The 23,720-nt window shown below is 37.1% G+C and overlaps 3 protein-coding genes and 1 pseudogene across 4 annotated transcripts; 2 read left to right on the forward strand and 2 right to left on the reverse strand.

Annotated features, from left to right (window-relative positions):
* Window positions 1-220: 220 nt before the first annotated feature.
* LOC139817815 (uncharacterized) lies at window positions 221-4,234 on the reverse strand (annotated as a pseudogene).
* Window positions 4,235-4,599: 365 nt separating this feature from the next.
* Window positions 4,600-10,408, reverse strand: LOC139818031 (uncharacterized). The gene is made up of 4 exons (XM_071786427.1): window positions 9,937-10,408; window positions 8,681-8,908; window positions 8,185-8,392; window positions 4,600-7,596 (listed from the first exon to the last, which is right to left on the reverse strand). The coding sequence occupies exons 1-4, from the start codon at window positions 10,004-10,006 to the stop codon at window positions 7,041-7,043; spliced, it is 1,062 nt and encodes a 353-aa protein (XP_071642528.1). The 5' UTR covers window positions 10,007-10,408; the 3' UTR covers window positions 4,600-7,040.
* Window positions 10,409-13,889: 3,481 nt separating this feature from the next.
* LOC139817891 (uncharacterized) lies at window positions 13,890-20,771 on the forward strand. 2 transcript variants are annotated; one of them, XM_071786170.1, is made up of 6 exons: window positions 13,890-14,504; window positions 16,496-16,585; window positions 16,990-17,175; window positions 17,391-17,480; window positions 18,535-18,703; window positions 18,918-20,771. In XM_071786170.1, exons 2-6 carry the CDS (start codon window positions 16,510-16,512, stop codon window positions 20,053-20,055), a joined length of 1,659 nt encoding a protein of 552 aa, XP_071642271.1. In that variant the 5' UTR covers window positions 13,890-14,504; window positions 16,496-16,509; the 3' UTR covers window positions 20,056-20,771. The 2 variants fall into 2 exon arrangements, with proteins under 2 accessions (XP_071642271.1, XP_071642270.1); XM_071786169.1 differs by lacking the exon at window positions 13,890-14,504 and adding an exon at window positions 15,352-15,448.
* A 671-nt stretch (window positions 20,772-21,442) lies between these two features.
* On the forward strand, window positions 21,443-23,689 carry LOC139817108 (uncharacterized). The gene is made up of 4 exons (XM_071784925.1): window positions 21,443-21,554; window positions 21,914-22,108; window positions 22,586-22,870; window positions 23,154-23,689. The coding sequence occupies exons 2-4, from the start codon at window positions 21,928-21,930 to the stop codon at window positions 23,528-23,530; spliced, it is 843 nt and encodes a 280-aa protein (XP_071641026.1). The 5' UTR covers window positions 21,443-21,554; window positions 21,914-21,927; the 3' UTR covers window positions 23,531-23,689.
* Window positions 23,690-23,720: the final 31 nt, after the last annotated feature.

A 23,720-nucleotide genomic window follows, 5' to 3' on the forward strand; every position in this document is an offset into this window, starting at 1 on the left:
GATTCAAATTTTGAGGACAACAAAATAAGGCAAAATGTATGTTTTTTTGGGATCACGCTTTATTTTATGTATAAATTATACATACATAAAATATTTGCATATATTGATGCAAAGCTTTTACAATTATTAAGTGTATTCCCAGCATGTTACTTAATATTTGTTTGGTTGATATTTTTAATGATTTGAGTGATATGACAATCAATAAAACATCACGGTGAATCTAAATAAAGTCATCTTGATATTGAGATATGTAAACGTACTGTCGATATGTAAACGTTCTTTAAAGTTTTCTTTGAAATTTCTGCAACGTTCACATTTCCTGAATTTTGATTTGGCTTTATCTCTTTCTCCCTCTTCTTTCTTCACAGATATATCGAATAATTAAATATTTAATTAAATCACATAAATCAAATATGGTCAAAGTACGTTGTATGCAAATGAGCTGGATTAAGTAGATTAAAAAATTTTCTAGCTGGAGAGTTGTTCTCGGTAAAGAGCAAAGAACGGAACTTTCTTGGATCTTGAATAGGAATACTATGTAAGTGTAATCTCCTGTTGTGTACTATGCAATCTGCATATAATAGTGCAGCTGGTTTTAACACTATTAAGTCATACTCGCGAAAGAATGGAGTTAAAAAGAAGGAATATTCGTCCATGTCTCTCTTCTTCCCTCCATGGGTTAAGTAAGAACAAGTCTTTATTATATTATTACAACCTTTCACGTTGCATGTATCTGTGACAACTTTTAAAACCATTTCATCTTGGTCAACGACATCTGCAATACATATTAATATAAACTTTAGATTCCTTTCACACTTACTAAGTGCATAAATTTTAATATTTACCAATGTAACATGACATAGTTTGAAGAGCCAGTATTGGTGTATCAGGTAAGATACTCTTTAATTCACAAATATCTCCCAAATATATCTCTTTCCATACATCTTTATCAGGAAAATATTTATAGAAATAAGGTAATCGATGTATAATTAACGTATCTTTAAAAATGAAATGTTCAGAATCGCTGGTTAATGGTACCGTCAACCTTGGTGATGACCACATACCTATGCATTGTTTAAATACAAAAGAAAAAATTAATATAATAAAAAAGGATTAACATTAAATTTATAAATGATAATAATAAGAAGCAATTCTACGACTTGGCCTGTATGAATAACCAGTACCTTGATCCCTGAAATAAGGCGAGTAGGAAGAGATCGTAGTAGGTAGCTTTGCACCTGAAGTCCATATACCTATGCATGTTTTACATACAAAAGCAAAAATTTATGTAACAAAATAATGTGTTTTAATCGATAAAAAATAATGTTTAGGATGATAATTTTAAAGGGATTAGCATTAAATTCATAAATAATAATTATGAGAAGCAATTTTATATGATCTGTACGAAAAGTATATATTATAAACTCTTGTATAAAATCATTATATGTATGTATATATACTTGGGCAAATCGTTACATGTATACTTTGCACATGATATTGTCGAAATACGCATTATGTAGCTGCACAATTAAAATCACCTGTATAAATATCGTAGATATCGACAGTGTCCAGTGCATTTCCATCCCGTCCCACACCGCCCACAAGATACAATTTGTTTTTCAAATACACGGTAATCATATGTCTTCTTTCAACTGGCATACTAAAATATTTTTGAACATTATTTTAACAGATAACATGCTATTTATTCTATTATTTATCTAGTTATTCTTATCATTTAGCTAATCGTTAGGATATTTACACTGTCTCAAAAAACCATTTCTTAGATGTCAAAGAATAACGCCATATATTTTTGTTAAACTTTCCTGAATAATCATATTCTCCACCACAAAGATATAAATCGTATCCTTGAAAGAAGATCACATAAGATATTAATTAAGTAAGTAAAGATAATACTGTTACAGAATGGACGGAATAAAAAAACGGACTGCATACTTCTCGCAGTGATTTGCATTCCTTTAAGAGATCTACCAGGGTTGGAACAACGTTCGATAATATCTGTGGGATATTCGAATGAGGTTAGTTCTAAAAGATCTTTACCATCCCAACAATGAATATATTGTTCACGGTTATTATGTCCAAAAGTTATAATACCGTGTAAATATTTTACTTTGTTATTCTCTATGATGTTTAAAGGAAAGCTAAAATCCTGTAAAAAAGAAAAGATTTTATTATTCAGAGAAATGTCCCAGGTAGCAGAGTAACGTCAAATGACGTATTAATTCTACTTTAATGACATCCTCTAACGTCATTACGACGTCTTCAAACGTCATCTTGCTACCTAGCTGGGGTAATGCATGAATGTATAATGGATTATACATATAAATGTGTGTGTGTGCGTGTAAATACTATTTATGGTAAGAAAACAAAATAAGTATGTAGGGGATATGTCTTGGAGTTAGAAATCGGAAATATATTGAAGATAAAGCCATATATATATAGTTCCTGTATTATTTCTAAACTTCTATTACTCTAAATGTTATTTTTGAAAATAATATACTCACTTGATGATGTTTTATCCACTCACGTTTAATTTGATGCAAATAAGACCTTGTAGCTCTTACATTAATGTTTCCGACTAACTTCAGAAAATTTTCCTTTGACAACTCACAAATTGAATCAAGTGGTAGTTCGTTGAAACGATCTAAGCAAAGAGCCAAAGAAAGATCTCGTAGCACGTTAATATTCAAATCTTGTGCCAATGACCAAGCTCTAATTGCAATTTTTGGTGGCGTAAAATAATGTCTCTCAAGCCTGTTGGTTAAATCTTCTACTAATAAGTGTTGTAAGGTATCTGCCGTAAATACACCACTTAATTCCAACAGATCCAAGAGACGATCAAGTTCTTCAAAATCATAACTTGTTGCAGATGTAAATGCAATTTTGTCGTTGTGAACCCAATCAATAAAATCCTATAAAATTATTATTTGTTTATTTTGGTTACGCAATGAGATGATGCATGCCAATAACACCCGATGCAATATATTTCTATATACATTTATATATTAAGGGCCTCCGCACAATGAAAAATATAAGGAACAAGGATCAGATATTAGCGATTAGAAATAAGAAATCAGGAATGAAGCTGGTGTAACATTAATACACGGCTTCCGATTCCGATAGATTAAAAATCTATTGCCAGTGTTATTCTCTGTTTCTGTTGCCTGTATTTTTCATTGTGGATTCAATGTTTGCCAACTTTATACTTGATTCTTTAGCTCTAATCCCTAATATCTGTTCTTTATTCCTTATATTGTGCGGAGGCCTTAAAAACATGCATTTTGTTAAAGTATTTATATAACAAATCTGTTACACAAAAAAATCGTTTTGCTTAAAAAGCGATTTTTTTTCTGTGAATATTGACAAGAATTAAAATCTGTTCACCTGCAACAAAATCGAGGAAATGTCGTAATTGATAACGTGTTCCGTCTGTCCATATTCTAGAAAGTTCGCGGACAAAAGCGCAGCAAAATAATGACTCTTGTCGATCAGTTTTTGCTTCTCAACCTTGAATCGCTCCTCTTTGAGAATCAGTGTCACTGTTTCGCGCGGTATCCCACTTTTATTGCTATTATTTTTCATTATTTTTCATCTAAAATTACACATGCGGAAATAATATCAATGCGATAAATATGCATTTAAATGTGTTCGCTGAAGTAAACGCACAAACAATTGCACTACTTACTTTCATTAATACTTACGTATGTATGTCTCTCATCTTCCTACATATATGGCATAAGTAGCACCACGTGCTCAACTACTGACGCCACGTGCTCAACTACTGACGCCACGTGCTATCAACTACTGACGCTACTCTCTCGACTCTTAGCTTCTGCACTCCTGCACACAAAATGCGTAAACACTTGCTGCGCGGCAAAAAGCGACGTGATTGGCCCAATCAACGTGCCTTTTTTTCGTGAAAACCAAAAATCAAAAACTTACTAGCTACCACGTTGTTTCTTGTCACCCTGACAAGCGTTTCTGTTTCCTGTGTGCAAAAGCCATTATACTGCAATTAAAGCAATAAAAACATTGAATTTTAATTAGTTGAAAGCTTATGGAGTGAAAGAAGGGGGAGAATAGATATTTTTATTGAAAAGAATCGTAGATAGGATCGTAGAATGGATTTAATTTATTATGCTTTTATAATATCATAATAATTAAAACCATTGACTCTATTTGCGTATTATAAATTGAACACCCGGTAAAAATGTTTTTATATAAAAGTATGTAAATATATATAATCATATATAATATTATATAAAATATTATATAAAATATGTCCATAGATGTTTTTTTTTCTCTTGTATAATCTCTGTTTGTACCTATATACAAAAAAAATTATGAGAAAAAGAATTAGAAAATAATTAAATGATAATTTTTGCATTGTATTTTATTGTTTTTGCATTGTTTATTTATTTGCGTATATATATAATCATATATCAATATAATTATATATAATATAGTAATTATATATAAATATGATATATATATGATATATGATTATGAGCAAATTTTTCACATTTGCACAGGCTTTATTTTTGTAAAAAAAAACAATGCAAAAATTATCCTTTTAATTATTTTTTAATTCTTTTTCTTGTTATTTTGGTAATTATGCATATTAATACCGCACTCGCCAATGACCTTGACCTTGACATATGTTGTCAAGGTCACCCTCCTGAGTGATCTTCAGAAGGTTCAGAGGAGTAAAAATAATGATAATGCATCAAGAGATGTTAAGAGTAAAGTAATAAGAAGTAATAAAAAATCTTTTTTCTTGTATAATGTGAATATAGACTTTCGATTGCGATCAGTGCAAATATGATTGGTATAGTGTAACGTATAGTCAATCCAGAGATCTAGAAATGTATCAGTCTCAGTTGTCATATGCACTGTCGTATAAATATATTTGAAAGAATTTGAGAGAAAGAGAAGGCATCGGTAAATTATTTTCTTAGATATAAACGTCTAAAAAACATTATTTCATAAAGCGCTAAATATTTCGAGAACATAACAGCTCTAGTGTTCCATATAAGAGCATATTTTATTTCTAATAAAAAGTTATTTTTTATTTTTTATTTATATATTCCTCAATTTAAAATTTTAAAAGAATTTCGCTTACACCGATAATCGTGTTCGCGTGAGAAATTGTATCTTACATTTAGTTTAATTCTAACATCGTGGAAGTATTATGAAAGATATATCCTATTTTTCGGATTGGGATATGTACGAGAGTTACGATCTGTTTCGCAAATGAGAATCTTGTAAAGAAACTATGAAGAAGCAACTACAATAAAAGAACATGAAAAGAAGCAAAAGGAAAAAGAAGAAAGAGAAGGACGAAGCTAACAAGGCAATGAACAACAGAACAAACATATGGTGAATATTTTATTACTTATTTATCATTTCTGTGTCACACGCGTAATTAATTGCATATTCTCGCGACAGTCGTGTAGCCCATTCCGTTTACAATTCATATCTTTGTATGTACACGGTCGGCGCGAAACTGTCATTGTATTTTCTCTTAACTTAATATATCGATGGACTTGAAGAGGAGGAAATACATAATACGAATAAAAACGCCTATGCTATTATTGATGGACAACACCCGATTTCTGGGAACTCGAAGTCATGCGTCAAATCTTCACTTTTAGCTTTCCTTTTTAAAATAAATAAATCGCCGGTTAGTTAGCAACTGGTCATCAACCTTTCCAGTAAAACGTAGGATCGTACGTTTAGTCAAGATCTTGTGAGTAATTATCAAAAAATTAGTATATCATCGCAAGAGAAGCGACGATTTTGGAGTGAAATCGAGAGCAAATATTGATCACAATCGCGGGAGATCATACGGGAGGAGCTGAGCGAGTATAACTAATTAAGATGCACGTACGATGAATCGGAACAACGCTCGCGTCGACGTGTATTTTAATTGATTATTAAAATTATTGGATTGGTGCAGTCAAAATATCGGATTTTAAAAGTAAAGAATCCATTACATATCCATTTACATGTACATAATTTATTTAAAGTATTTTTTATTTGAATTAATACATTGTTCCCGTTATATTGTTTTCAAACTGAAAAGTATTTTGTTATAGAAGTTGTTGGAGAAGTTTTTATTATCGAAAAATTGAATTGTTTCAATAGCCTCAAATTCTACGGATCGCTTATCCGGTATAAAATGTACTGAAGTAATATTTCGCGTAGCTTGAACTGCACAAAATATTCAAGTTTGAATTTATTTAACGTGATCGCCTGAATCTAGATTTTCCATTCCAGTTTCACTTTAGAATGTATAATACTTTTTAATAAAATAACTAGTATACAATATATCACTAATTTATATATATTTTTTCATAAGTAAAAGCCGACAATTTGACTGCATCAACTTTTGATATGATAGAAAAAGATCGCGACAGCAGGGTAAACTACGCACCAAAACGAGAAAAAATTGTAGAGAGATTTAGCAATAGTAGTTTAGTAAAATAATCTAACAATAAAATCAAACTTATAAAAATTATCTCTTTAGACCTCTATAAGTAAATTTTAAAATAATTAATAAACAACAGATCATCAATAACCGTTATGCAGCTTGATATTAAAGAGAAGAACATTTTATTTTTTCATTCTATACTATAAAGCAGTATAAAAGCGATATGATGATAGCGATTGTGCTACTTTCGGGAAATGCTGCCGAAGATTGAATTATGGTGCGAAGTTTCAATCCCATTGTTTCACGCCATACCGCAAATTGCGATATGCTGACGGTATTATCGGAACGCCGATGAATATTACCGAGGATCACGATCTGTAATAATCGTGAAAATTGAATTATCGCAGCTAAAGCGTACCCTTTCACGGCCATGAGACGGTCGAACGGAGCGATGACCTCCTCTTCATCACCCCCAGCTCCGCGTGCATATATATACGAATATTATTAGTCTACGTGCGGCACTCTAGCTCTAAAAGAAGGAATCGTCGGCAGTCTTCCTGCACGAGGTGCACCGATCACACGGCGGGGCTCAGATCTCGTTGACGTGCTGATGAATGTTATACGCCCGTCCACCCCTCCTGGACTCCTTCGGCACAACGACCCGGTGTTGCGGCGCCACAGCCTCCGCCTCGAGCTTCCTCTTAGCCTCCTCGGTCGCGTTTCTCTCGGTCATCAGATCGCTCGGCCTGGAGTAGACAAACGTGGTCTCCGCGCCGTAAGATTGCCCGATAGTCGCCGAGCCCTTCAGGATATTGTCCTGGGCGCTCAACAGCTGCTTGAACCGCTCGTCGCTCTTCTCGTTTTGGACGACATCGGCCATATTCCGCGCCGATCTCGAGGACACGTCGGTGGACGACGGTTCCGCTGTGCGTTCGTTATTCGTCATTCGCTGCTGTTGATTGTCCTGGTGTCCGTGCTCCTTGTTGGTAAGATTCAGCTTCGGATTCAGGTTGAGACCCAGCCATTGAGTGAACAGCGCGATACCCTGTTCAGCGCTGGCGGACACTGCGGCGATCAGCTCATCGGTATTCAATGTGTCGTCCTCCTCGTCTGCGTTTTCGGCGGGCTCCGTCGTCTCCGTGATGCTACACAGAAAAAATCAAATGTCAAGTCAAAACTTATACTCCTATATACGGAAAAAAATAATGTATTAATAGTATTAGTGTAATTGAAATAAAATCTGTTGATGCAACATCAATATTAATAAACAAACAACATCAGATAGTTGTTTTAATAATCCAAATATCTGGTCCAATAATATTGAATTAACTATTTATGTTTGTGCAGGCAGTCCGTGACATTAACGTTTAATTAAAGCTACTTATTTTTTTTAATTAAACAGCATTTTTTTCTGTTTATATACACAATCTATAATTTTCTTATAAGAATGTTTATACTTTTTATTTCAACTTTTTTTTCTTGGTCGAGCTATATAAAAGCTTATATAGCTCAACCTATGTAAATGACTTTATTCAAGCAAGTTTTCTTCGTTATGCAATATAATCTTCAAGATTATAGATCGCTGCGTATATACAAGTATATAAGCGTTGATTTGACACTTCTTTTTCTTTCTGCGTACATACATAAGATTATTTCAACGAAAATAACAAGAAATTCTTTCCCCAAATTTTAGTGTATTTCTCTCTCGGCTAGAAGAAAGCAGAGATACTTACACGGAAACCTCCACCTGCCGTACACCCTGATAGAAATTGAAGCATCCTATGTGGTATGTGGCTTGCGGCGTGCCCAACAAAGCCGGCTCGATTACCATGCAACCGTCGTAGCCACCGACGTCGGATTGCTTCACGGATGTGAATCGCGCGCAGATCTGCGCCAAATCCGACAACAGGTTTATGCATGTCGGCTTATTGGCCGCGTTCGCTACAAGAATATTAATATCGACAATTGCAAGTTTATTCAAATCAGTTTGTCACTTGTTTTTAAATGTAAACAAGCGTGGATATTCGATAGACGTAAATCGGTATATAAAATGCAGATCGTGAAATTTTGGAACGTGAAAAGTTTTATTAATATTTTGAATTCTCCATTTCAGCTCAATTTAACGCATTAAATTCATACGAATAATTTAAGTTGACGATGTTCGATTTAATTTAAAATTCAATGTGGATAAAAGATTTCTTCTTTTATTATTATGATTTAACTACTTGCCGATCGTTATCGTCGCATTGTGAATCGGATTATCCCCGTAACTCAGATTTAACGAGATATTCTGCTCCTTCTGCCTGATGTTGACGCAAGCTGGCCCGCCCAGATCGATCGTCGACGTCAAGTTCAAGTCGACGCAGCACAGGCAACCGGAAGTCTGGCACAGGCACTTGGACTGCGGCGTGGTCGATCTCGCCTCGGCCTCCGGCAGGTTCCACGAAAGCAGGGTCTCTATACGGACAGGAAACGCATGTGTGTGTATGTGCGCGCGCGCGCCTGTGGTGCTCAAGATAAGGGACGAGCGCGCGCGCGCGCGGCAGAGAAACTCGGAATAGAGAAATCGGAACGAAACGAAAGTCCGTGCCGCCGATCGAAAGTCAAATGGGAGTCAAATTTCTACGCGTTTCACCGCGTCGCGCCGCGTCGTAAAAGTTTCCTTTGGATTCTCCCCTCGGAGGAATGACGAATCAGACTGTGACATTTGAGAAACACGTTTTATGCCCACGTTTACGAATCGGGGAAGCTATCACCTGGGTGCTAAGTGTGCCAATGCGTGGACTTCCACCGCTTTCACGCGCATTGTCGAGACCGAATGACCGAATGACAGTTTCGAGCGCACCTTCCGTCAGATGACGTTCGACAATTCCAAAGGCAGCTTAGAATCGAATGGCATATAAGATGAAAGTGAAATTAGAGAACGTGTCTAATTTAGACTATCATCATCATGAGAAACTCTTACTTGAAGACTTTTACATTTATTCGAAGCGGAGCGATAATTTGAAAATAATCCTAAATAAAAATGTGTCTGCTTAAAAATAAAAAAAACAACAGAAATAAAATTATTAATATATTGCATTGGAAAAGTAGCTTTCTCTTCTCTATAATAAAACTGTCAGATATTTTTTGACGAAACAACACTGTAAGAAGGATTAATTGTTTACTCCAACAACAAATTACTATCTTCGCGACACAAATTAGCCTTACTCCGCGGCAAGACAAATTAAATGCCGGTTTCGACATTTCATTTTTCAAAACAAATAGAAAGTAACCGGTCGTGTAAGCTCTTTTTTTTGCAATCGCATTTATCACGATGAACGATAACAAAACAACAATCGCAGTCGCGCCAATTCAGGCAAGCACGTGCGTCCGTATCGCCCGCGCGTTGAAATCTCTGGCGCGGCGTCGCGGTCACCCGCGCGAACCCGAATTTTCGCACTATATGGGGTTTCTTTAATCGCATTTTGCACCGAACAGCTCACCGAGCAATCCAGCGGACGCGACGACCACCAGCGTGACCATCAGCACCAGAATCGTGGCCTTCACAGCCATGGCGTGTTCTCCAAAAAGTTACTGCTCGCTCAACAACGGCCGTTCCTCTCACGGCGGGAAAACGATCGCGCGCTCAATGCTCCGATCCCTTTGACGTCGGAAGATGATCGGGGATCACCGCGGTGTTGTTGTGACCGCGCGAGTGACAGACGGCTCAAAATTAAACGTAAAACGCACGAGCGAGATCTTCCGGAGATCCTGCCCGGCAAAGAAGAAGCTTAAATCTGGACACGGCGCCGGTACCGCGGGTGCCGGATCGCCGACCGGTTCGGCGGTCGGCACGAAAACAGGGGACAGGATTGGTCAGGACCGTCGTGTCGGTGGGGCACCCCGGCCGGCCACCGTCGCCGTCGGTGCGCGCGATGCGACGCGACGAGGGGGCAACAAACGGCGGGCAAGGAACCTCATCTGGGTGACCGGGTGACCTCCTTCCTCCGCCGGTCTCTGGTACCCCGCGGGGGGAGAACTCGCGAGCGCCGGCCGTCGGCGCCGCGCCGCCGCGCCGTGCCCCTCCGCGACGCGTCGCGTCGCGTCGGCACACGGGGACGCTACGAATGGGGGACAGAAGGTGTTGGGCTACTCTTCGGGGATCATATTGTACGAGATGCTGGGGAGGTGGACGTTCTTGAGGACGGTCACTCTGAGGCTTTGGAGAAGATCTGCAATTTTCTGGAAATTTCGTCGAAAGCGGAAAAAATGGAAATGTGTGTCTTCTTTGTTTGGAAATTCTTCCCAGCTATCTTCAAAGCATCTTCACGCTCTCGCGCGTTCTTTTCTTTATCTTAATTTATTCGCGAACCCGTGAAAATTATTAAAAGGTCACAAATTTTCTACCTGCGACAAAATCAAAATCTGATAAATCGCAATTTTCCAAAATTTTTCTGAGTAATTACTTACTAGGTTTGTTCTATTTAACTGAATTTCTTGCACAGTTCATATTTTCTCTTTTTCGCTTCAATGTGAAAAGAAAGAGGAAAGTTGTGCAAGATGTTTAAAAAACGAGCTTATTGGCAGATAAAACCAATAGCACTGAAATTGTCAAAGATAAATGTTGAAAGATATTTTTAATATTTCGCCAAACAACCATATGCAGGTGTGACTCGTAACTTAGAGAGATCAAAACGTTCCACTTTTGAATTTAATTGCCGACCTCTTATTTCAGTACGGATTACTCCGCAAAATTTTCGTGAACAGAAAAGCACTTTCTAACGCGTGTAACGTCAAAAGATTCGTCTTACTTCGCGCGCGAGTGTTTTCTAATTTGATAACGTGCCGGGAGGTGGGGGAGGACTTTTCTTCCTTTCTTCGAGGGTCCTCTCCTCGGCTTTCACCGTTTGAAGAAAAGTCGCGGTCCGTAAAATCACTTACGATTCCGATTCCTATCGATCGCACAGCGTGTGCCGCGTTCTTGATACATATCTTTTTTTTTTCGGACGAGCGTGGGCGCGGTTCACGCTACGCGTGACTACAAGAGAGACGGGAAACGGAGCGAAATGTCTGTTGACGTGACCGCGGAATGGGCCGAGTGAAAAGACATTCTCCTTCGAAGGGGAACATTCCTTTCTGAAATAGACCCGATTCGTTATAACAGTAGAAATGCGACTTTCTCTATTCGCTTAAAATTTATTTTTATCTTCTTTTGCGTTCGAAACGAGCGAAATATGTCGAACTAATGTTCAATAAAGTCACGAGACGAGGTCACGAAATGTAGATTACCAGTTTCCTAATCAATCTAAAGATATACCGGGCTGAAAAAAAGCGCGATTTCTCCTGGAATTACGTCAGAAGAGGAGAATAATTGGAAGCGACTCGCTCGTAATCCGCTCTGTCATCGATCATCACCGCGGAAACGATCCCGTCGGTTAGATAATTGCGCGCAAATAATAGCGTCGTGCCGTCAACAGTGCGAGACGTCAATGTCACGGACACTCGATTACTCCGCCTTAATCGCGGATCTAATCGCCCCGGCAAGTGCGACTGCATGTCGGAATCGCCCGCGATCCTTGTTTTTCGTCTTCTTCTCTCCCGCGACGCGCGATGCAACCGCGGAGGGAAGCCGGGTCGCGGCATCTGAACGACGATTATCCCACGACGTTACGTAAAAACTTGTTTGCCCCCCTCCTGATCGGGATGACCGACATATTTCCGGGTCGTGCATCGATTTAGGAATCCCGGAAGATCGAGTTATCATATTCGAGATAGCCCGGGTAGCGATGGGATCAAATTGATGCGCTTTGTTAGATCCCGCTTGATCCTATCGTTGAAGAAATCTGTATTTCTTATTCTTCATGGATTTTAAAACAATTTTCATTCAAGTATTTATTATATATTTTAAACAATTACTTGACATCGTACTAAAGATCTTCTTGACGTTTAAAATGAGTTTAAAAATTAAGATTTAGAAAATCTTTCTATAAGCATCATTATTGAACAATTTTGAATTATTTTTGCTCAAGATTCTTTCCTTTATATTCTATACCCTCTTATATCCTTACACCCTTATATCTAAGATTCTGACCCTTATTTCTTGAAGTACTCTCAAACAGGTGGAGTATCTTGTTCCGATAAGAGCCACTACTCGCGATAAGCTTGATGCCATCGCTATCGGAGACCCGCGGCCGGGCATCGAAGAAACGAACAAATATTAACCAAGGTAAACCACTTCTGGCTACTACTTTCTTCGACCCACTAACCGGAGAAAGGCCCCTCCTTAACCGCCAAAACACGATTCTGTGGAGAAGCGAACGTACGAATGAACGAACAAATGAACGAATTGTAATATGAACGTACATACGAGCGAGCACCTGCATTTAATTTCGCGCTGCACTCGTGTCGTTCGTCGCGTTCCGGATATTTTTCTTTTCTTATACTTCTCCCGTACGGCGACGAAACACCCGCGAGAGACTGGACGCGCGCACGAAAGTGGGTCTTTGGTTAGAATTTGTGTCGCGAACCGTGGTATTCGCGGGTCTGGCACGAGTTTATGGCATCGGCTGTGATCGTGCCGTGATCTCTGCGCAAAAATTAGAAAATGTTTAGAAAAATTAAAGTAATTGGACTAATGATATTAATTTCCATTGCTACACATTTGTTTCTTATTTTATTTTAATGACAAAGCTATCAGTTTTGAAGATAAAGGCATTGAAGCTGATATTTTACATATATTTTATATATATCGCATGTAAGATTTTTGGTTTACATTATGTATATATTTCCAATATCCAATTTTACTTCTAACTATTTCAATTATAATAAAGAATTTTTTGAAATCATTAAAACAAAAGATTCTAAGAATTAAAGAATATTAAATTAAGAATAATAAAGAAAACTAAATTTTGTCAATATTATAGGATTATTTTAATTGCCCATTATCTTTTCAACAGCTGTCCGACAAGTTTTAAAGTTTTTATTGGTTACCAAGAACTGGGTACTCACATGAAACGATAATATGGATGTCAAAGCAATTAGTATGTACAATGCGAATAAAGAATTGATGTCACTTACACTAATCGTAGATGCATTGCCAGTCATCAATGCGATATAGTATCATCGGCAGAAAATAGGTCACGTTATTATAGCGATCGCAAATTAATTAGAGAATCTGTGATGCTCATAAAACTAAATTAAAGCGCGGCATGTATAACAATAAAATTCTAATTAATATTTTGAATTTAATATTAAATACTGGCTTATAATACAAAAAAATTATAGTAAACAAAATTACAGTAAAATATAATCATATAAAATATAACTGAAAATTAGAGAGATGCGAGTAGACAATGATTTTTCTGGATTTTCGCCAAAAGACGATATTTTTAAAAATCTCATATATTTTGAAAAACTTCGTTTTTTTAAGTATATTGTTTTGAAGTATTTTTTTTTCCAGAATACCCCATATGCCATTCAACTTTTTGCGATAACAATTTAAACGAGTTGAGATAAGCGCATCGCGAAGACTGTCGCGTCCCCGGGGCGGCTTGTCGCTTTTTCTGCCGGAATCCGGACGCAATTAGGATGTCGGAAGTTATTAGCGTGACTTTTCCCCCTCCCGCGGATATTTTCGTGCGAATGTTGAATCATCCGGAACCATCTTCATTCACCCGTGTGTGCGCACCGCGGGCATGGCACCTGGTACCGGTTACGCGGGGAGATGGAAAAGTGGACTTCCCGCTTTCATCGTCGGGACGACGGCGACGCCGTCATCGTATAGTCCGACGAAGGATCGGAAGCGAGCGACGTGACGTGGTTGGTGTGGGGCCGCCTCTGATTTACCTAGAGCGCATTAGAATGTTTAATAATCCTAGCAGCGGCCCGCGGTGGACAGGTGGTGGTGGCCTGACCGACTTTTAAAGAAACCTTGGGGGGAGTTGGGCGGCATCTTCAGTTGGACATTGGCCTCCGTAAGACGAAGAGTCAGGGAAAAAGAGCCGTAGGGTGCAGGAGACAGGAGAACAACGAGCACGGTTGCTCCCTCGGATTTCTTCTCAACGACCCACAGGTGGGTAGAGTCAGATACAATTTGTATACGTTTGGGAGATTTGAGAAATCGGGAAAACACACGCTGCGACAAAAACGAAGAGTCACTCGCTAAAGAATCAATCGCCACGTGTGGTAATATTTTCCTTATTTATCTAAAGATTCATGAGTTACACTTAAAAAATCTATTGCCACACGTATATAGCGATTGATTCTTTAAAAGTACATAATTCATAATTCTTTAAATAATATCTTACAAAATAATATATATTGTATTCTGTACGATTTCTATATATAAACATTTAATAGAATCACATGTTTAATACGTTTAACATTAATATATAATATTTATTGTTAACTTCAGCTACATAGCCAAGAAGTGGACGTTTAACATTAATAAAATAGAGCTTACATGTAAAACAAAATCAACGAATATTTCTTGTGCTCTGCTTCTTTACACGCATTATGCAAAATTGACTTTGCTTGATATTTAAATTATTCAGAAATCAAACATCACGCATACGCCATTAAATTTAAAATATTGTACAATTTGAATCCGCCACGCGTATTACATAATGTAATATGTGTAACATGTGCGTATTTATTCGTGTACAATATTTATTATGTATCTTCTCTGAAATTAATAAAGCCTCTAACGAGTGAGAGATGGATATATATATAGCGAGTCCTAAAAATCATTTCATAAAATCACCAATTGCGCCGAATCTAATTTCTCGCACAGTCACTTCCGCGATTCGGTCTGTGCATGGGGCACGACGACGCGTGAGGAATCGATCTCACGCGCGCTCGGCGACAACGTCGAAGCGTAGCTACGACCGTATCCAGCAACCTCGACCATATGTAACGCGCTTTATAACGGTGGCATGAGTGTCTGTCTAGCGCATAAAACCGCACGTCTCCTCGATCGTGCTACTAAAGTCCGCACTCCGCCATCGGGTCTCTCGAGTAAGCGCCTTTCTGACGCACGCCTTTGACCGTGACCGGGATTTGGGTCAACCGGTCGCTAGCATATACGAGAGGGACGTTCGCGTTTGAAAACCGGAAGGGGAATACGTTTCGCCGCGCGCGTGTCTGCGACGGTTGTTTATCCGAAAGATGAAAATATAATACCGCGGTGGTTCTGGTAGAGATGTTTTCGTGAATCGGGTGGCAGAAAGGAAGCGAGATTGCCGCTCTATCTCGACGATTGATGAGCGGAACGAGTGTCTCTATTGTTCGCCGTGACGAGGACTATGGGATAATCATTGGGAGGCGGGAGAAATATAATTATGAGGGAAGAAACACGTTCAATGCCCTCTTTTTTTTAAATGTGCTCTTTATGAATGAACAAGTTGAACGCGCTCTGCGTGAAGTTGAAAAGCGTAGTCCAAAGTCGCTTAATTGACGAAACGAGCTTTCGAGGGAAATAAAATATGTTGTAAAATCCAAAATTTCCCGGCCTATATAAAAAAAGACGATAAAATAAAACAATTATTTTTATTTTTTAATATAATCACCCGTTATATCAATACATTCTTAATAATAAATTAATAATGAATTTTCAAATAATAAATTAATTTTTGTACACCATTAAAAAAATATTTTGAATTTTTGTCATTAAAATTGTTTAACACTGCGAAAATTACTTCTTAATTCACTGGTAATAAAAAATGGTTGTTAAATTTGAAGTCCGATTTGCGTGGGAAAAAATCACCAGTAAAGATATACTAATTATTATTTGTTGAAAAAATTTCGACTTTGGAAATAATATTTAATCATGTAAGAAAATATATCTACTGCGTAAATTAAGCATGAAACTCGGCGCGGTTTCTGGCCTCTGCGTCGGCACGTGCGTAAAATCTTGTTATGTTTTTACGGTTCTATTGTCGCACCTTTATCAGAATTGGCCGAAAGATACTGAAATGAGTTTGGAACGTGTCACTACATACGAGATGGATGTTTATCACAGCGTAATATTACAATCGCGATACAGGTTCTTGGTATTGTTTTCAGAACAGAGCGAAAGAATGCGACTGTCGACGATTTTCGAGTTGTTGCTGATCCTCTTGTTGGTGGCCTTCGCGGCTTACGGTCGAGTAATTGGTAAGAGAAGTAAATTTAAGAAAAAAATGAACAAAATGAGATAAGCAAAAATAAATATAATGGAAAAACGTGGAAATTAATTTTGATACAGATTTCATTGCATATATGAATAAGAAAAAAAGCAATACTTATGATAAAGCTCATTAGACTTTCTATAATTCGCGATTTATCATATTTCAGGATAAAATTTTATTTATAATTTTATGTAGGTATGTTTAATTTAATTTTCCCATTTATTATTTTATATGTATATTTTAATATTTTATATGTGTGTACATTTAAATGTTTTTCGTATTCCGCGGTACGTAAAATAATAAATTATTAATTATATAGGACTCTATCCTGAAATTTGACATAAATTATAGATCGTCTAAAGCGGGCTTAAATCGTAAAAATGTTCGCAGATCGCGATGAGGCGACGCATCGAGTGGCTCGTGCCGCGAATAACGTGAAGCAAAGCGATATAGACTTGACGACGATGTCGCTGAAACAGGCGACCGACAGCGTGAACCGATACTGCACCTGCAACGAGAACATTTGCAATTGCTGCCGGGACTTTCACATACCGCTCGTGCAGCTGAAAGGACCGGGTAATTATCACGCAATGCATGCACGAAAAATGAAAGTGCAGTACGGAAGCAAAGTATAATATGCGTTTGTTTATCTATATAGTACCGTGTATTGTTTGATTAACCGTCATGTCAAACATGTTACGTAAAATAGAATGTTATCCTTCGTAGTATTTATCACGTCATATTTTTTTATAAATATATTACGTTACTAACGAAAGTATTTGAAATTTTAGGATGCGCTTCGCTGCAGTACCTTCAAGGTGATAATTTGGCAGTCCAGTTGAGCTTCGGCGACAACATATTAACCAGCACAATCGTTAACGGTAATCGCAATCAAATTTAATAACGGTGTCGATTATTAGTTCCGCATTTTTTTCTGATTAATTAATATTTCCTGTGAATTTTTATTAAAAGAGCAAATTACAGCAAATAATTATATTTTTCAGCTTACTTATCGATAAAAATTTAGCAAGTTTGCTAAAAAAATTGATCTCTGGAATAATTTCCCATTTATTCAAAGTAATTTCGATAATTGATTTGATATAATATTATTTATTTACAGTGATTCTGATAATGTAGATTTAGAATGATATATTACCGCTATTATAAATTGTAAAAAGAACCAGACTTTATATAGAAAACACACATGGAGACTACAGACTATATACGTTTCTCTTTATTCGCGGTGGACAATTTACGTCGCGTGCCTCGGAAAATACTAAATCACACACGTGTACCGCGCGCTCGATAATATTGGCGAGAAAAGTGTGTTAATTGCGCGTGAATCAACGTTCGGCGGATACATCATATTAGCGTAACGTCCAGGAAGCTATAATCCCAACTTTCACCCGGCATGTGCATGTCACTGTCAATAGAAGACCCGTCGATAGAAGATGTGCATAGCTCTTGAAACTTTTACTTCTTTGTAAAGAACGCGAAACTACGCAATAACTAAATAAAAAATACTTTTGCCTCGTTACATCGGACAAATTTCACATTGTCGTGCCAGTTTCATATGCACGAGATCGATTTCTCCGGTATGCGTCCACAAAAAAAATAGATTACGAAGTCAACGGTGACGTGCAGGCGCCACTCGACGAAATTCGTGTCAGTCTAACGGAGCGAAAGTATATTTGTACGGACGATTTTTCGAGGATGTCGACGTTGAGTGGGTTTGCTTTTTTTTATCATGTTTGACGACCTCGATTTGTTTGAACTAGACAGGTTCTAGATCATGATACCTAGTTATTGTAATATAGGTCTCTCTCTGAGGCGCTTCCTCAGATTTAATAAAATCGTTTTAATTCGATATTTTACTTGATTTTTTATTTATTAAAGATAAATTATTTGACATTTTGGTAAAATTATGAATTTCAGGAAAAAGTCCGAAGCCTGTGTGTGTACCGCTACCGGGTGGCTTCAACAAATTCTGCGGCAGGATTTATTCCATCCAGCGCGACGCAAAGAATCACTTCAAAGCGTGCCTCGGTTTGGAACTGCAATCTCCTACCGAGTTGGAAGCCACTCTTCGCGTTAGTTGTTTCAGGTACTTATCAATAAAAGTGCAACATATAGTAGATTTCTTTTTTGCAAATTTAAATTTGCAACAAAAATTAATATAATATACAAATTATCTGTTAAAATCCACTCATATAGTGTAATTTAATAGTAATAATAATAAAGCTAAATATAGCGCGCGTGTTTATGACGTCTATTACTGTTAAAAGCAGCATCCCGTTATTTGATTTGATGAATTTTAGATTCGGTCCAGAGGGTTTGAAGCTTCGACCTGCCGAGCCACTTCCAGTTGTCGAGACAGAGGTCACTTCAGAGGAAGACGATGATGACGATTTTTTCGGGCTCGGTTCAGATGACGACGACGACGACGACGACGATGAGGACGACGAAAGACCTATTACGAATACCGTCCCCGATGCTTCGGGAGTTGATAACGCACAGGAGTCAGACGACGATGACGATGATGACATACTAGGCTTCAGCGCTCTGCTGGATATCTTCACTGGTGGCGATGACGACGCGCCGACAAGACCCCAAGTTACCACCGGGCCACCGTTGTTGGAATTCACCATACCGATTCTACCACGGCCAACGACTCCCGTATTGTTAGAGGATCACGAGCTGCCTACCTTCCCCAACAACAACGAGCAGGAAAATAATTACGAGGAACACGACGACATCACCCAGGAACCATTGAAAGCAGAAGGGGGCGGAGAAGAAGAAGAAGAAAATACGGGAGCATTGACCGAAGAGAGCAACACCGAAGACAACACTGACGAGAACCAGGAACAGATCACCGAGTCCTCCAACAAAATCGTGTACACCGCAAAACCTGACAAGACGCCGACCGTCAACAAAGTGAAGAAAGGAGTCATCGGAAACAAGAAGAAACCCACGGTAACGTCGACCAGCGTCAACGCGATCCAGGATCCTGAGAAGCCGGCGAAGAAACCCGTCAAGGATGAGGATGACGATGATGACGATGATATTCTGGATGATGATGACGAGGACGTCGACGACGAGGATGACGATCTTCTCGACGATGACGACGACGATAAGGATGATGAAGACGAAGAAGAAGACGATGAGGACGAAGATAAATTGGAAGATGAGAAGCACGAGGAGCACGACGATGATGAGGACGTGAAAGCCGAGGATCTTGACGATTTGGACGACGACGACGACGATGACGACGAGGAAGAGGAAAACGCCATGTTGAGCGCTCTTATGGGTACTGGGAAAAGTAAGAAGAGCAAAGAAGACACGAAGACGAATCAAACTAACGTCCACAAGCACGATGATGAGGATTACGACCTTGGATTTCTCGGTAGGGAGAGGCATTCCAGTGAAAATCGTCAAAGCAAGATCACGAGGCTTTGAAGTGTACAGAGTATTGCTCCAGTCAGTAGGGTAATTGGAAATCGAAGAAAGCTCATCCTTTTTGTCTGGTCATAAATTCGTTGGATCCGACGAAACTCGGGGTGTTTTGTTCGGATCGGCGGAACGTTCTTCGAAAATTCGGTGAATTGGTATAATTGTGACAGTGCGACCTGTTTTTTAACGATAAGATTACAAGAGTCAACATTTCTCGACTCGTAATTTTGTGATGGCTGAAAAATAACGGATTGCGTGTTTTCACGACATCCTAATTATTTCTTAACGATTCGTAACGATAATCGTAAAAAGAAGATTGTTAATTTCACAATAACTGTTAATTGATTTTATTGTTGGAAAATAACTTCGCGGTTTATTTCGCTATTATCACAATTATCTTGTTTTTTTACGTAGTTATTTTTTTATTTATTAAATAATATGGAGACTGAAATCTTACAGCAAAGATGGAAGAGCTTTCTTGAGAAAACGCTCAAATAGAATTGCGCGAATAGAAGATTTTTATGTCTCGGAAACAAGATCTTAGGGAGATTTTGATGTAATGCAAGAATTTGCAATGACCTCAGCCATAATAAATTGCTCGATTAGTTTAACGTTATTTATTAAGAGCAAATAAATATTTATTGTATGTATTATGATTTATGTATGTATTAAGTTATTTATTGACTCTGTAATAAATAAATAAATATAACGCGCTATTTATATGTCATGTACCTTTCGTAGTTATTCATTTTGTTTTTAATTTTAGAATTTTTTCAGTTTTTTAAATTAAAATCAACAGTAATAAATTATTGATTAGAGCACTAATTTAAAATCATTTAAATTATTAAAGTAGTTTTCAATGCGTATAAAAATGTTTACTACATTAAGATTTAATATACTTCCTGATTAGTTAAAATTAATTCTGTCGGAAAGTTTTCGACACATAATTATTAATAATTAATTATTATAAAAGCATGTTAATACAAAACCATTTTAAATAACAATGTTTATGATATTTTCCAAGATACGAAAATTCAAAAAAGCTATCTATATCTAAAAATACCTATTCCAAGTAGTTGCCTGCAATTAAGTGCAGGTTTTGGTAAACACAATTGGTAAATTAGATTAATTTTTGCAGCACGCAACCAGTAATTTAAGTTGCGCAATCGAGAGATTTAAGATTATTTGACATTGTTAAACATGTGTGTACGACAGCTTTGAAGATAAGAGTTTTATACTTTTATTACTAGTAGACAAACAGACTTTAATAATTGACTTATGCATGGTAATAACACACACTCGAACACACGTGTGTCAAGACACAAAAGCGGGCTCTTATCTTCCATATTTTCTTAAACGATATGACGTCTTAAATTCCTTTGTTAGGTAACGAGAGCACTCGAATAGATAGGCTGGTCTGATACATATATCTATTTTGGATAATGCATATATTAAAGTAGTATTAAATGCATATATTTTTATTAGCAATCTTGAAAATTAAAAAGGTCAATATTTTTCTCGATATCTTTTGTAATTTTAGAAATATAAGCAAAGGATATAAAGAATTCGGAGAGATGCTTTTATCCTTAAAATCTTTTTTTTTATGAAAAATATAGCTACATGTAATACGGTTCCCGTATTTTTCTGCACCATATTTTTCTGCAAAGTTTCGGATTTCTTTGAATTTCTTGCCGCATCTCTCACAGATTTAAATAGTCATTTAATAGTTATTATAAAGCTTAAATTTTTAGTAAAAGTAAAAGTAGGTTTATATCCTTTTTGATTATTCCTTGGTCGTAAAGCGTCACTTAATTAATGCTGACAATCTTTCATTAAGTATTCTTATTTTACCTTGTATGGAAAGTTGATGCATAATTAATGAGCCTGGCGTCTCTACGTCTCGTGGTCCAACGTGTGCCCAATTTCAGTCTTCCGTCGGCATTGAAACGTGCAGGTTGTGCAGCTGGTACGACAATGCTATCTAAGTGGCTCCTTGTATCTCTTCTGGCTTTAGTAATTCAAAACATTTCTGCGGGTCATTTCATCGGAAAATACATCGGTGAGAAGTCTAAATAGTTTTTTGCAATTAATATCTTAAAATTTTACAATGGAAATTTGTAGGAAATTGCAATGCCATTTGTTAATAAAAAAACAGCCCTGATGAAATATTTGCAGAACTTCTAGTTAATGTAAAGATGTTTCTTATAATTAATTATAATTAATAGAAAATTATTAACTTAATATTAATTATAATTAACAGAAAGCAATTATACTATTATTATATTGCAATCAAAATAATAGCGTTATATTATAATAAAAATATATTGTTATTATTACGTGAGAATTGCACGAGTTAAAGATAATATGTACAATTAATTAAAAGCATCGTTTTTTCTTTTAGATAAATTATATCTGCTTACAAAGATAATTAATTAATTATCTTTGTAAAATATTGTTACGTTTTTAGAGAAAGAAAAATAATTCCTTTTAGAAAACGAAAGAGATACTGATTCTGTCTGACATTGTTTTCTTTCAGATGTGACCAAATTCAATTCGGTGTTCTACGATCCGAACACGCGATTGGGATTGAAAGGCGCACTAGAGAGGATTGGTCGTGACCCTTTTCCTGCGATCGGTTTCCGTGGTGTAAAATGCAACTGCGAAGGTTTCACTTGTGGCTGTTGCAGCGGCATCAACATAACTTTGTTCAACCTGGACCGTCGTACCTGCACTAATTTTACCTATTCCCCTGAAGACTTCGCCATCAAATTCAATCTTATAGTAAACGAAAGAGAAGTTCTTAGTACAGGTTCTCTATCTGGTGAGTAACTCTAACTAAATAACTTTTACATATAATTAATATATTTCAACCTGAGATAATCTTCATCTATAAATCTACATTTTTCTGGTGAAGAAAAATAATATTGGATTCTCTTTTCTTTTTTTGCTTACGCAATAAAATTAAAAATTTATTGTGATAAATTAATTATATAAACTTTTCGCAAAATTTGTAGTTAACGGACTTTTAACTAATTCGATTTAAATTTATTGCAATTTGCGTTCGTGTGTACAATGATTGTGTAGTGTAATAAATTAATTCGCAGCTAAGAATCCACCACCGGTCTGCGTGCCTTTCTACCCTCCTTTCATGTCTTTCTGCGTGCGTTTCTTCGACGTCTACACGTCGGGCAAAAATCTACACGCGTGCATTGACCTGGAGACACTTGTGGTGACATGGCCAGTTTTGATTTTGCACTTCGATTGCGTAAAGATCGGCGCGGATGGCGTCTCCTGGATGAAGCCCGAAAACGGCAGTAATGTCTCCAACACGGCGCCACTGGCAATGCTCATGTCGGAAGTGAATGGGCCGGAAATATACGACCCAGTGGACTTCGAGCCAGATTCCGTTGAACTTCCAAACAATCAAACTTCGATTCTGACCCCCGAGCAGGAAAATAACATTGGCCAGTTAAAGCTGTGATGTCTGCGTAATTACAAAATTATATGCATACAAGATGCGTTATTTGATGTTACAAATGTATTTATTATATTTATCAGTTAATATGTTCTATTTGTCGTTATATAATATATGTATGTATTCCTGATGTGAAGATCGATAAAATGTATATTGCAACTGTAACTTCAAATTTGCCTTACATTATTTTATAAAA

Source organism: Temnothorax longispinosus, chromosome 8 (genome assembly GCF_030848805.1).
Source record: "Temnothorax longispinosus isolate EJ_2023e chromosome 8, Tlon_JGU_v1, whole genome shotgun sequence".
In the NCBI taxonomy this organism is placed as follows: domain Eukaryota; kingdom Metazoa; phylum Arthropoda; class Insecta; order Hymenoptera; family Formicidae; genus Temnothorax; species Temnothorax longispinosus.